This window comes from Crocodylus siamensis, chromosome 4, assembly GCF_052110815.1.
Source record: "Crocodylus siamensis isolate JL-2025a chromosome 4, ASM5211081v1, whole genome shotgun sequence".
Taxonomy (NCBI): Eukaryota; Metazoa; Chordata; order Crocodylia; family Crocodylidae; genus Crocodylus; species Crocodylus siamensis.
In genome coordinates this window covers 183,171,882-183,186,157 of record NC_143398.1, presented here as the reverse complement: position 1 = coordinate 183,186,157, position 14,276 = coordinate 183,171,882, and the positions used below count along the sequence as shown (strand labels likewise).

At 45.1% G+C, this 14,276-nt stretch overlaps 1 protein-coding gene across 2 annotated transcripts in view; it reads left to right on the top strand.

Annotated features, from left to right (window-relative positions):
• The first annotated feature begins 247 nt into the window (after nt 1-247).
• LOC149867300 (aldehyde oxidase 3-like) overlaps nt 248-14,276 on the top strand; it is a 73,975-nt gene continuing 59,946 nt past the window's right edge. The window contains exons 1-8 of one of the 2 annotated variants that reach the window (XM_090045135.1): nt 248-301; nt 3,093-3,150; nt 6,868-6,964; nt 8,188-8,296; nt 8,874-9,000; nt 10,478-10,539; nt 12,032-12,121; nt 13,743-13,823. In XM_090045135.1, the coding sequence (XP_089901261.1) occupies nt 248-301; nt 3,093-3,150; nt 6,868-6,964; nt 8,188-8,296; nt 8,874-9,000; nt 10,478-10,539; nt 12,032-12,121; nt 13,743-13,823 (678 nt within the window). Of the gene's footprint in view, nt 302-3,092; nt 3,169-6,867; nt 6,965-8,187; nt 8,297-8,873; nt 9,001-10,477; nt 10,540-12,031; nt 12,122-13,742; nt 13,824-14,276 lie in introns of both variants that reach the window. The other variant, XM_090045134.1, reaches the window with a different exon arrangement.

Genomic DNA, 14,276 nt, shown 5'->3' with positions numbered 1-14,276 from the left:
AATTTTTCTCAGTTCATGACAGAAGAGGTGGGGCAAAGGACCCAATTGGTGGATTTTAAGTCTTGGGATCTGGGAAACAGCACATGGTACCCTGCCTCCTCCCCACCCATCTCATTTTTGTGCTTATTATATATTTTGTTCTGTGGGCCACAGAACAAAGTTGAGTTGGGTGAAAGAAAATACAACTTCCTTGATTTCTTGCTGAGATTTAACATCTTCTTTCCAGTCACAGCTGGGTGCAAGAGTCATGGCTTGCCCTCCACAGTCAGATGAGCTCATATTTTTTGTGAATGGCAGGAAGGTGAGTTTTGTGGTGTAATGCTTTTGGAGACGGTATTATATAAATGGAAAGCAGAGTACTGTCAAGCAGAAGCTCAGTTATAGGTTAGGTAAGCATGTTAAATTAGCACATCCCTTGCTTTGGGAAGGTCTAGTTACCATCTCAGTTCCTAACAGTTGGGAATTGAATCTGTTCTTGTCTTTACTCCTGGTAAATGGCAATAGTCATGAACTGAGATATTAGATTGTTTTGTTGTTTCACTGAGTTGTTTTGTTTAATGTATCTGGTCCCAAGAGTTTCAAAACTGCCTAAGGAATTGAAATGCTTAATTTCTATTAAAACAAATGACATTTTGAAAATCAGCTCTACGGTTTTTAGACTAGAAACATTTTCTGTCTACCTGGATGTTTGGAAAATGTTTATAGAGTTTCACTGATCATGTGATCCTTCATTGCATGGAGCTGCTTTAAGTAATGTGGTTATTTGCTAAAACAGTGTATTAACATGATCTGTAACTTGCTGCATTTGGAAAAAAAATAGGTAATTGGCAAGAGGGTTCCCTGTTGCCTATTATAACATTGAAAATATTGTTAAAAAAAAAACTGTCACTTCTCTTTGTTCTCTGCTTGCCAAATAAAACCTAAGGGGCTTTGTACCCGACACAAAGGTTTAATTCTCCCTAAATTGAAGTTGTGGTTATTTAAAAACATTGCTTCAATTTAGGGCAAAGTAAACCCCTGTGTCATGTACACCTGTGTGAGAGCCCAATCTTTACCTGCCTCTCCAGCACTGGGGAGAGGGAACTGCTGGTGGGCAGAGTGATCCCTGAGCTGGGGTGCCCGGGTCAGTGGCAGCCCTCCGCCAAAGCAGCACCTGCCCACAGGCACCAGATTGGGTAGTCCTGGGAGGCACCATAGCTGCGGAGGCAAGCACTGGGCTCCTGCACAGCTCAGGCAGGCAGGCAGGCTCCAGAGGGGAGATCAGGCTCACAGCTTTTTATTTTTTACCTTCTGTGGAGCCTGCTTTCCCTAGCTGCTGCCAGGCTGCCTGCATGAGCTGCCTGCACAGCCACTGAGCTGCATGGAGCCCAGTGCTTCCCTCTGCGGCTGCAGGGTAGGAAACTCCTTAGAGTTGTTTTACTTTGCAGAGTCCCAAAGTCATTTGCTGCGTACCAGTCATTTAAGATTCATTACACCACCAAATATGCGACAGTGACAGGAATTAAGGCGCAATACACTGCCGAATGTGCAAACAGCAATGCCATTAAAACAGTGCAAAAGGCATTTAACCCACTTTAAACTTGCTTTAAAGTGTCATCTGCAAATGCCCTAACACTTCACATCCTGAGATTCATTTTCTCATCTTTTCTTACTCCCCATGTTAAATAAATAAACATTGGTATTTAAAATGCCTTGCTCTAAAATGCAGGCAGAACTGAATACAGTTCTTTGTCAGAAACGTTAGTTGTGTTTCTTTTACAATAATTTGTCTTGAGAGAGATGTTTTTTCTTGGACATGTTTTTCAGGTAAAATCTTTTAAAATGAATCTGATACCTTTTTTTCTGCTATTAGTTTACTTCAGAAAAGATATGTGAGCCATTTTCTGCTCTCTAACCCCAATAGTTTTCCTGATTTATGCTAACTAAACAAGCAGCAAAATGTGCCCCATGTCTTGTTACCATCTTTTCATAAAAAGAAGAAAATATTCCAGCTGATAATGGTAATTAAAATATAAAAGCTCAAGAAACCCTTCCCATATGAAATGCACAGTCATCTGTATATTACTAAAGCTGAGATTTTAGTTTGGTGCTTTTTGTTAACTTCTGAAAGAACCATGACAAACCTCATTTGTTCTGTACTGAAGTCCTATAATGCCTTCCATCTGGCCACTAGCCCATACCTAGATCTCACTGACCTTATTTCCACAGGGTGGTGATATGCTGTAGCTCAGGGGTGGGCAAAATGTGGCCCAGGGGCCGGATGCAGCCCACCAGGCCATTCTATCCGGCCCCTAAAAAGTTTAGAAAATTAATATTCATCTGCCCCTGGCACCCTGTCACACAGCCCTCGATGACTTGCCAAAACTCAGTAAGCAGCCCTCTGCCCAAAAGAATTGCCTGCCCCTGCTGTAGCTACAGCTACACCCATCAGACACGCATGAAACCAAGTTGATGGATCCCTCAACATAAATAGCAAAGTTCATTACACTGAAAACATGCTGATTAAAACCCAAATGTTCTTTTTCTTCTCTTTGTATTGAGATTTTCCTCTGTCTTCCTGCTGCTGAGTCTCTGAGGAGCAAGAGATTAAAGGTTGGGTTTGTTAAATTACCTCTTTGTGGCAAGGAGGGTAAAGAGCCCCAAACTGTCCCCACTCACTCTCTCAAGCTGCCTGAGTCTCTGCCTTTACAAAATTAGGAGTTGGTTCTGCTCTTGCCCCAGTGAGCTCCCTGGACTGAAACGCAGCTACTTCTGATTTACACTGGGGTGAATAAATGAAGGATCAGGCCCAAGGTTTTTGTCTTCAGATAGCCTTCACCAAGCCCCTGTGTCTGCTCACTCTGTTCTCAGTATCAGGTGGCCAATGCTCCCAAAACTGCAGCTCATATTTTATGTGCTAGTACTTGATCAAGTTCACTATTGTTGGTTACAAGCTTGTAGCTACAGATTATGGTTAAATGAAAAGATTATGCCATCACATACTGCATTAATCCCCAGTAAAAACATTTCACAAGCACACCTACCTAATTCCAGTAGGAAAGTTACGTTATGTCTCAATAACCCAGAATCCCACCTCTATTTTCCTTCTGCAGATGATGGAGAGCTGTGCAGACCCTGAAGAAGTGTTGTTGTCTTATCTGCGAAAGGGGCATATCCTTTCTGAACTGTGTCTTTGATTTGCATAATGCTATAATAGAATACAGGCCTTGTTACACAGTAATTTTGGGTGGTTGCCAGAGCTCTTAATCACTGGATTGCCATACATTAACACCATAAAGTACTTTTAAGCATTTGTTATGTGGCTCAAAGCTATGCAACTCCTGAGCAGGATTATCTCTGATCCATGTTACCCAGCACCTGTTCCGTTCTCAGCACCGTGGGCCTTTCCCCACAGATATGCCGCCCAAGTTGAAGTCCTCTAGTATCCCAGGATCTCTCACAGCCCTGTATGTAGAGCAAGGATGGAAGCCTGTCCTGGCTCCCCAGTCCTCTGGTGGCAACTCACAGCTCCAGCTCCTAGTCTTGTCCCTAGTGGCAAATCACAGCTGTGCAGCTGTGGGACAGTCAGAAGCTTTTTAGACTAAGGTTGTGACTGCTCTAAGCTAGCACTAACACTGATTAACATTTGTGCAGCTCATGGCATAAGGTATAAAAAGGCCCTTCAAGGGGAACTAGTTACTGGGTTTTTCGCTTTTTTCTTTTGGAATTGAGGTAGACAGACAGCAATGTGAAAAAAACTACCTGATCCTGCACATGTTCTTAGTGGCCACATCTACACATGCCCATGACTGCGCAGTTGATACCACACTGTCATTTAGTACTTGCTTTATGAAGCTTTAACAAGTACTAAATGACTGCAAAGTACCCACTGGTACTGAACCATCCACATGGCACACAAGTCATTTTTGACCCTACTATGCAGTAGAAGTGGTGTCACAGTTAGCGCTCATCACTACAGTGATGTTGTGCCTTGTGTAGATGTGCCCACTGATGCTGATTATATAGTATTTGAGCTAATAATGTAAAGGGGGGGAGGTTCTTAGGGAACAAATATATGTTTTAAATTCAAATAATCTTTGTAAAAAAAATCATGATTTGGAAAATTGTTTAAATCCTTTCAATGCATTATTGAGTTATAACGTTAAAGAAAAGTAATATAGAGCTACTTCACTTAGGCTCTGATCCTGCAGTTACACATGTGCTGATCTTTACTGTAAGCCTGTGCAAAGCGCTTAGTATTTGCTTTGGATTCAGATTTGGCCGATTCGGGAGGCAGTGATTCGATTCAGTGATTCAAATCACTGTCCCAATCTGATTCGGCCGAATCCGATTGAGAGACTCGGCTGTTGCCAAATCTCCAAATCAGCCAGGCCCATCCCCAGCCCCTCTCACTCCCCCATGGGTGCCCTGCCCAGGCCAGCTCCAGCCCTTTTTGGGGGGGAAAAAAAACCCAGAAAAACCCTGGGAATCTCTGCTCCTGTCAGTGGGGAGTGATGCCTGCTGCTCCCCATTGCCCTATGCCATGTGAGGGGCTCTGCATGAGCCCCCGAAGCCCCAAGGCCACTGCAGGAGCGGTGAGTCTTGGGGCTTTTCTTGGCTTTTTTTTCCTTAAAGGGCCAGAGCTGGGCACTTGTGGGGGGGCCAGGAGAGCGGGGGGGGGGGGTCGGGAGGCCTGTGCAGAGCCCCCCATGCAGCATGGGGCAGTGGGGGGCAGCAGGGATGACCCCTTCTGCCCAGCAGCACCGGTGAGCACCAGGGCTTTTTTTTAAAGTACCAAGCTGGGGTGGGAGGAGGCAGCCATGGTGGGGGCCAGGGGAGTGGGTGGGGGCCAGGGGCAGCTTGGGGAGCAGGGGGGCCTGCTCCTAGTACTTACCAGTTCAGAGTCAGCTGCAGCTCCTTGGGGACTGCCCGAATCTTTAAAGCTCTCCGAATCTTTTCTGAAGTTTGGGAGAACTTTAAATTGATTTGGACCTTTAATTTGGCCCCCTGATTCGATTCAGATTCAGAGATTTGGTCACCGAATCAGGCCTAAATTCCTCCAAATCAAATCACCCCCCAAAGCTTTGCACAGCCCTACTTTGTCAGTGGAGCTATTCAGAGGAGCAAATTCTCAGATGGTGTAAATTGGCATTGCTCCATCAGTGACAACTACAGCAACTGAGGATCTGCCTCCCAGTCAGTAATGTTCAGCAGGTGGTTCTGACACTCAGATCTGGCCTTCAAGGGTAAATGGTAGAAAAACTAAAGCTTGAAACACCATCAAAGGCGTTTCCTTCCCATTTCCAAGAGCATGGAACGATGTTTTCAAAACTTGTATGGTGAAAAATAAATGTCTATGGGACTCTCAGTACTGGGAGGAGAAAGAAGCAGAGGGGCACAAAGAAACATATTCTTATCTCTTAAGTGACATTTTCCCAGCCACAAATCCTTATTTTTTTATCAATTTGGTATTGAAATAGTTCACGCACATTGGCAGCCCGAGTTTCCCCTCGTGCACACCTTGTACATGATCTAATAAAAGTCAATGCTTAGACTCCTCAGCCACCTCCACATGTGCCAAGCTTTAGTTAAACCACCCCTGCTGCTGTTTTGAAGCGTGGGACACGGAATACACAAGATGTTGTGGGTGTTTTAATTAGAGCAGGTCCCAAGAGCTTCTCTAATTAAAGTGCCCCCTTCGCCTCTCACCCCGGAGCACATGTAAAGGCACTCCTAGTGTACTTTTAACTCTTAACTTTGTCTCTGCACAGTGGTTACTCCGCTCTCTTTTTGTCTTGTAACTGGCAGGTAGTCCTGGATTACCAGGCACAGCAATCAGTGGCAACTGATGAGCAGTTTAGGCTCTGAGGCCCCCTCCACATGTTACATTCATGCAATAATTAACATGTCCATTGCAGCATAAATGGCAAGGGTGCTACAGGTGTACCCGGTTGAAGGCACCATAACTCTACAGTTAATGTAAAACATTTTTATGGCCAGTTTGTACAGCATCTTAAACTGAATATGTAGCTGGTCCTAGCTGAGGTTAATAATTGTCAGGTCCAGCCCCTAAATGAGGCTGGTTTGAGACTCTGGTGTACTCTTTGCTGTCCTCCAGCTGATTGGTGCCCCCTGCACTGGACCTTTGAGCAAGCAGCTTTCAACTTCCCAGTGCAGGGCGACCTCCAGATCCTGGTCCCAGGCTCCCCCTGCACTGGCAAGTAGAAAGGGCATGGTTGGGTACTTATCTCTGATCCCAAAATTGTACCTTCTGCCATCCACATGTGGCATGCCATGAGATGTGGTTGTTGCTATTTAGGAGGTAAAAAGCAATTGCTTTTCCAGGCACTAAGTGGGCCAAGTAAATATTGCATGGGTAGCCCTAATTCTGGCATTTCTTAACTTGAGTGTTTGACTTTTCAACCTAAGGAACTTGTAAGTCTAGTTTTTTTTTCTTTGTTTTTTTTTAATTTGGAAAAGGACTTTAAAACCTAACATTCTTTTATCGCACAACTGCCCTTCAGAGCCTCAGCAGAAACCACATAGTAAAAACCATTGAGTTTGTGGCCCATTTGTTAGGCAATGGGAAAAAAGGGTCCTGCGAGGGAACTACATCCTAGAGATCCCTGGTGATACAAACGTGATAAATTGTAGGTGGGTATGGCTGATCTGACTGCTGTTATGTCATGGTTTTGAAGCATACCAAGCAGTTGTCTAACAGACGTTTACCCAAGCTGCAGCACTTGGAGTCAGTCACTGAGATGAACACAGAGAACTGCCCTCCACTTCTGAACACTAGTCAAATGACAGGGGACTTGGGCGGGGGGAATGCAAATAAAAGGGAAATGGAGAACCAGGCATTTTCTTCCTTAACCACCTCTTTTGCAGTTTGTCTCACAGGGACGAAAAAAGGCTGTGGAATAGGGGGCTGTGGTGCCTGCACAGTGATGATATCCACATATGACCCAGTTTCCAAGAAGATACTGTATCCATGTGATAAGATTTAGAAAGTAATATATTCTTCACAGGAATTCATTGTTAATTGGAGAAGGTTTGGGGGGGTTTCCTATTAATTTAGATTTATATTCTTATGCCCTGGTAGATATTTTGGCAGATGTAGAAGGGTTTTATCCGTGCAAAAAAACTTTTTTGCTTGCCAGACTTGCCAGATTACAGCAGTTCTTTTAACAACTCCTGGAGAGTTGAGACTCCTGTGTCCTTATTTTATTTTGATTCTAGGATCTGCACCCAAGAGAAATCTTGATACAGTTTCCACACATTATTCTTCCTCTGGCAAAGCTCCCCTTGTCTTCTGTGACAAACAAAGGACCATAGGGATCCTTTACAGGTCAGTTCTGGCCAGAGCATAGGGCAAAGGCAGTGAGGATGGCACTGGCTGCAGCAGGACTGGCAGGAGTCGGACAAGTGGCTGCAGAGTTTACCGTCCTGCCTACAATAACCGTGTTCACTGGGACCAGGGCCCCAAACTCTGTGGCAGGCCAAGCTCACTGTGGCCACACTCCACATTTCCACAGGCTACATGTCTGACACCCCTGGTTTAGGGCATGTTGATAGTGGCTTTTTGGGTACATACCAGATGTACACAATTGCAGTCAGAGGGCAGGATTATGTACAACTCCTTCCCCCATCACCCTGCTGTCTAGTTCAGGAAGTTGTACAATACACCAGGGCTGTCCAGCTTCTAAGTGGCTGAGGGCCACAGTTCCCTCCTGGCCACGTGCTGTGCAGGCCACACACATCCCTGGCCACCTCAGGCATGGTGTCCTCCCACCCGCCACTACCATGTCAGCATATACCTGCACACTGCGCCACGTTCCCTCCCAGCCCCTTGCTGCACTGTTAGCGTTCCTGCACCGCAAGGAATTCCCATGCCCCGAGTCCTCCAGCTGCAGCCTCCCCTGGCTGCACCACCCGGCCCCGGCCCCAGCCCCAGAAGCCGGAGGAAGAAGAGGGAACCCAGAGAATCTGGCTGCACCAGCAGCAGCTGGAGCAGTGGAGGAAACAATGTCCAGACTGGGAGCCTGGGGTTGCAGCTTAACCCCTTGGGGGCCACGTGCAGCCTATAGACTGCCAGCTAGACAGCCCTACACTAAAGAGTGCAATCTGCTTGTGCTTTGTTCTTGGAGACGCTCCACCAGTGTCATGTGCACCATTTTAAATGCCAAGATTCTCCTTCACGTTCCAAAGACATTATCCTGCCAACTCCTGCCTGCTCCCCATCTGCTCGCTGCATGGCACTGCAGTCACCACTGTGGAAGGTGTTGGAAGCACAAAAACCAGGATTCACCCAATTCAGGTGAGAGCACAAAAGACGGTGTAGCACTGGTCAGGCTGCTTTCCAGCCCTGAACTGGGCTGTGCTGTCTGCTTCAGAGAATAAAACTGTCCCCCGCCCCCGACTCTGCTCCATAGCTGGAGCAGTGAGAGCTGTCTATGGTGGGCGGGCTACCCCCCAAGGTGAACCCTGGCTGGGGGCTGGGGCTAGGGAAAGGGGTTAAACACCACTTCCCCTGCTCAAACTTACTGTTGGCTGTAACTATGGACTACAAGTCCCTGAGGCCCCTGGAAGCTTCTCCCTTTCCTGTACTCTGGCCTAAGCCAAGGAGGCCTCGTGCCTCATTCTGCTTGCTGCACGTGGACCATGGAACCCCATCAGCACCTGTGGAAGTGTCTGGGTAAAAGTAAGGACCAACCCCAGCCCTTTCCTAATGTGCCTGAACCCTGTGTCCTGGTGCTAATGGTCAGGCTGCGGTACTCCAAATGCTGCGTGTGATCACGTGCTCACTGGAGCCAGGAAGTTGCTGAGCGTTGCCACCAGGCAAGTCAGTAAAGCCAGGCTTTGAAAGCAAAGCCTGCTATTCTGTTTTGTTCCAGGAAAGGCTGGCCAAGTGCCATGGCTCTCAGTGTGGCTTCTGCACCCCTGGAATGGTGATGTCCATGTACGCTTTGCTGAGAAACCACCCGGAGCCCTCCATGGAGCAAATAACTGCAGCTCTGGATGGTGGGTTTGCTTCACAAACCGGTCAATGGTAGGAGGTAAAATAAGAAGTGGGGTGGGAGGGGGTGTTCATATGCCGTATTACAGTGATAGACATGATGTCAGTCAAAGGCAGAAGAGAACATTAAAAAATCATGCGCAGTCAGTAAGTTTTCTTGGTAGATTTTCCAGTGTACTTAACGTTGGTGAATTGATTTTATTAAGCTAATGCTGACTGTTTTGAAAATCCACTTTGTATGAGGCTGACTGATCTTGGCCTAGTTCTCTGTCAGCAAAACACCTGCTGCTTCATTTAACTAACTCCTGATTTAGGCAGATGTAGCAGAGAATTGGGCCCTTCATCTAGGCCTTGATGCTGGGTGTTTCACCCACACTCTGAAATCTTGATTTCTCTAGATTATGGATTTCTGCAAGCAGTTACCACACACAGGAAATAACTGAATGAGCCTCTTCCCTTGAGAGAGCCTGTCCATCACAAGTAACACTTACAAGTCAAATTTTCCTTATCTTCTCTAACCCAGATCATGCCCCACCTTGCCAGAGAGTAAAAAAGACCAACCCCCTGATAGTTTTGTTCCCGTAAAATAGGGGTGTCTAACTCACCCCAGCCCCTGGCTAGGTCCAGACTACAGGACTCCTTACGAGCCATATGCAGACCTCAGGGCTCCTTGTGGATCACATCCAGATCTGACAGTAGGTTGGGCTGAACATCAGTCGGGGTGACCACAGGGGTTAATGCAGCTGTCACTCAACCCCCACATTGTCAACCAGGTTCCATGTCCCACATTTTGGCACCAGTGGTCCCTACTTACACTTAAGAAACAAGAACTGCCATTTACTGAGTGAAACCATAGGTCCATCTTGCCCAACATCCTGTGTCAGACAGTGGCCAAGAGTAAAATGCTGAAAGGAAGAGTGAATAGGAAATGACCAGGATTTTTTTCCACTGTTCTTCTCTCACTTGCCCCAACCCTGGATTCCCTGATCCTTTGTGAGTCTTGCTGGCCACATGACATGGCTCCAAGAGCTGGATCTGGCTGGTGGACCATAATTTTGACATCCCTGCTGTAATGGAACAAAACAACAGTCCAGTAGGGATTTTACTATTGACTTTATGGGCATGGTGGTTGGCTAGTGCAGCAAGAGGTGTCAATATATAAGATAAATAGTTTGGAGTTATTTTGAAAAAATATCTTGATACACTAATAAAAATATTAATAGTGGATGATGTACTTCATTGTAGCTAGTGTATAATATCTCAATAAGATAACACCATTCATTAATGAGAGGGTGCCAGCTGTACTTTTTGAATCTGGATGTAGTTTCAGTGTTCAGCAATGTGTGATTTTTTTTCTGTTGTTTTGGTTTGTCCCATTAGAGAAAAAGGACTGCAGGGGTGTTTGTGTCTAGGTGTCTGCTTCAGAGTAAATTGTAGCTGCACTGATGCTTCTGATTAATTATTTTGTGTTGCTTATTTTAGGTAATTTGTGCCGTTGCACTGGATATAGACCAATAATAGAAAGCTACAAATCATTTGCTGGGGTAGGTAGAAGAAAATAATTAGACAAACTGATCACTGTTAGTCAAAAGGGTCCATCTCTTGTATGAGCCCAATAAGGGCCTGATTTGCAGAAGGTCTAGGTACACCTTGGGAGGTAGGCTGTGTCAGAAATCTGTCCCCAAGTGTACTAATGGGAGCAGCTGCATGCTGGATATGCTGGAAAACCTGTCCCATGTTTTGGTGCCACATTGAGAACTGAGCTCATTTGAAAATCCAGCCCTAATTGTGGGCACTTTGATCTTTTGGAAAGTTAAGTATAAATCTTGCCTCAGTGTGGAAGGTCTGACTTTCAGAGTTGCTGGTTACTGTCAACTCCCAGTGCCTTCAGTTTTGGATGTTCGGATATTGAGCCATAGGCATTTCAAGTTGGGCAACCAAAAAACTGAGGCATGCTGAAATTCATGTTCACTTCTGAAAATGTAGATCATGATGTTAACTACATTTCCTAATCTCCCTGGTACACATCCTTAAGATAAGATAAGATAAGATAAGATAAGATAAGATGCTGAATCTGCCAAGTTTTGAATGTGGCTTCACTTTAGTGTTCAGTATGCGTTTAGGACTTTGCAGGCTTGGAAGCCAAATTGCCCACTTACCCACAAACAGAGACTCTCCTAGCCCCAGAAGTCTTGCACAAACACAGAAAGCCTGTAATACTGACTGATGAAACCCTGTGATTGTCTGCAGATAATATAGTTATGGTCAAAGTTATATGGAGTCTGTATGTTTTTGGCGGTATATCGGAGGCACTAAAAATGTAACTATGCAGGCTACAATAATATACATTTACTCTTTGCTGATTGAAATGTATACTGTGTGGCAGTGCTGATACTCATGTTATGAATCACAAGGGGAATAATAGTGAAAGAGAAATCAACTGAATAATATCTGATATTGTGCCTTCACTTTTCAACAGCCATTTTTGCATGTCAGCCACAGATCCCCACATGCACCTAGATCACAATTTCACCCCACCTGGTTAACATCTCCCTGGTCATATCCTTAACCTTCCTTGAAAACTGGAAACAGAAGGCAGTACTGAAAACCCCTGAATGGCTCTTCCCTGGCTGGGAGTTCCCAACCCAAGTTGGAAAACTGGGCCTCTTCCATTAGCTTGAGCCATCCTGTAGTCATTTCAAGGAGAAGAAGAGATGCAAGTGAAAAGTACATGTCTGGTGTCAGTCCAGTGTTCCTCATAGGACCTCCCCATATCCAACCACATCCAAATAGGACTCCTTCAGTGGACCCAGAAATCCTTTGTACAGTTTCAATTATCTGATCTCACCACGCTGCAGTGATTTGAAATTTTTGCATTGACTTCCAGAGGAACTAGGCTAAGCCTCAGATAAAGGACCACCTCCTGCAGTGGTCAGTGTCTTGCGTGCAGGTAGAATCAAAGATGTATTTAAAAAGAAATCCCATTCCCTTGAAGTTAACTCACTACAATGACAGGATGGGATATGATTTGCTTAGGAACCAACCTGCTGCCAACTAAGAGGAACAGGACAGTGCTGCCTGGATCAGGAAGGAGGTGTGTCCTCATCGTCTGATAGGGGAGATCGGGTAAGATGTAGAGGTTTGAATTACTTCCAGTTGTATTGTAAAGTTGGTGGTGAATGAGCTTCTTTAATCTGTTCTGCATCTGGCCAGCAGTACCTATAGGTTTGTCTACCCTGAAGTCATTATTGCCTAATTAAGAGATACTTGAGCAAACTTCACACTGTCTAGCATGGGCACCAGAAGCAGAGTTGGCACATCAACATGACCTGTAATATTAGCTGCAATGCCCTCCTGAAAAGAAGGGGAAATTAACATCTACTGATCTTCATGCTGCCACAATTGGGATCCTAACAGTACTCATCCAGCTAATTTTCAATTAGCTTGGGTATGTCTGCATGACACTGTAGTGACCATAGTGCTGCTCTGCATCATGTCATAATTATGGGTAACAAGTTTTGTTGTATTTACCAGCATCTCTAAGGTATTTCTGAGGCCATTCCATGAGGAATGTCATGCTGTCATCAAGTTAGAGCAGTTTCAGAGTAATCACAGGTTAATTTTTAATAATTCCTTCTCAGACCTGTGTAACTGTGACTTGCCACTGGAGGGCTAGTGAGCAGAGGTGTGGATAGCAGCTACTACAAGTTTCCCTTGCTTTATGCAGGTTATGTATGTGCAAATTCATTCTTATGCAATGACTCTTTTTATACCAAAAATGTGTCATATGTGAGGTAAATTCACTCTTATGCGATCGGTGTGGTGGAAGCCCACAGGCAGCTGCTTTGTGCAGTGCATTGCGGGAGTGATGCGCACCAAAATATAGTCTCTTGTGTGCATCTGTGCGCCTCACTCATTGTCTGCGACACATGTTTCTGTGGTTGCCATCTCCATTATGGTAACATTCACAACCACCCTGTGCTTGTGTGTACTCTCTGCTGTTGGTGAGTATCATAATTGTCTTGTAAAAGTGGTAGAAATGGGTCTGGGGGTCAATACAGTTGAGGTCTTGGAACGCATCCCTATTTGTTACATTGTAAAGTGGGTTCCCTTTATGCAAATTCAAGTTATGCACTGTTTTCCAGGAATGCACATACAGCATAAAGTGAGGGAAACCTGTATTGCTCCTGGGGGGTGGTAGGGAAAGGGGTGGCATATAATTGGAAAGGAGAGCAGCAGAGGAAGGTGAAGGGAGAAGAGAGGCTCAGCAAGGAGAATGCTTTTTCCTGGTTATAGCTGCCCTAGAGAATGAAGTCCTGATTTTACCCACACAGTAGATATAACATAGGCAGAAACTGGGCAAACTTCCACCCATATTTCTCAGCTGCATGCTGGAGGGAATGAGAGAGATCTCTATGCCATCATCCCATCCTTGATATTATTCATGTGATGACAAGACCCAAACAGGCAAGAAACAATGTTGTCTAGCTCATGCTCTGCTCTGTGAGCCAGGAGAGCTGAGTTCTGGCCCTGGTTCTGCTGCTAGTTTACTATGTGTTGTTGGGAGTCATTGCTGCATGTTTCCCAGTGTGAGAGATGATTTTGAGCTTCCATTGCAAAGTGCTTTGAAATACATGGATGATAAATTCCACATAAGAGCCAAGCATGGCATTTCTTTTACTTACTCTGGAAAGAAATTCTGCTTTTCCTCTATAAGTAAATGTTTATATAAAACTTTTTTTCTTAGATGCGTTCAGGTCTCTGCAATCCAGAAGAATTTCAGCCTGCTGATCCAAGTCAAGAGTTTATATTTCCTCCTGAACTTATGGTAGGAAGTGTTCTCTTCCATGATTTGTTTCTCCTTAAATGAAAGACATGATAAAGCATTTACATTTATTTTTTATAGAAACTTGGTATGGAAAAGATATATTGGGCCAACTTCATCCCCAGAGGGCCACTTTTTGCACTATAAATTCTGGGTTGAAATTCAACATGTGCAGATCTCACGCTCTACACAAGTTCTTTTCTTCCACTCAGTTTAATTAACTGTTAATAAATTAATTAGCTGTTCTAAACAACAAAATACAGTGCTAGAGAGGGAAAAAAAGAAGAAGAGTCTGAGTTCCAGTGCAGAGCCTCTCAAAGCACCATCTCTCCTCTGCGCTGAGCTGTGAAGTATGGTAGGAGAGGGACTGCTGTGGGGCTGCATGTGAGGGCACAGCAGAAGTAGCTGTATGGAGGGGGCAGGTAGCCATAGGAGTAGGCAGGGAAAAGTTTTTTG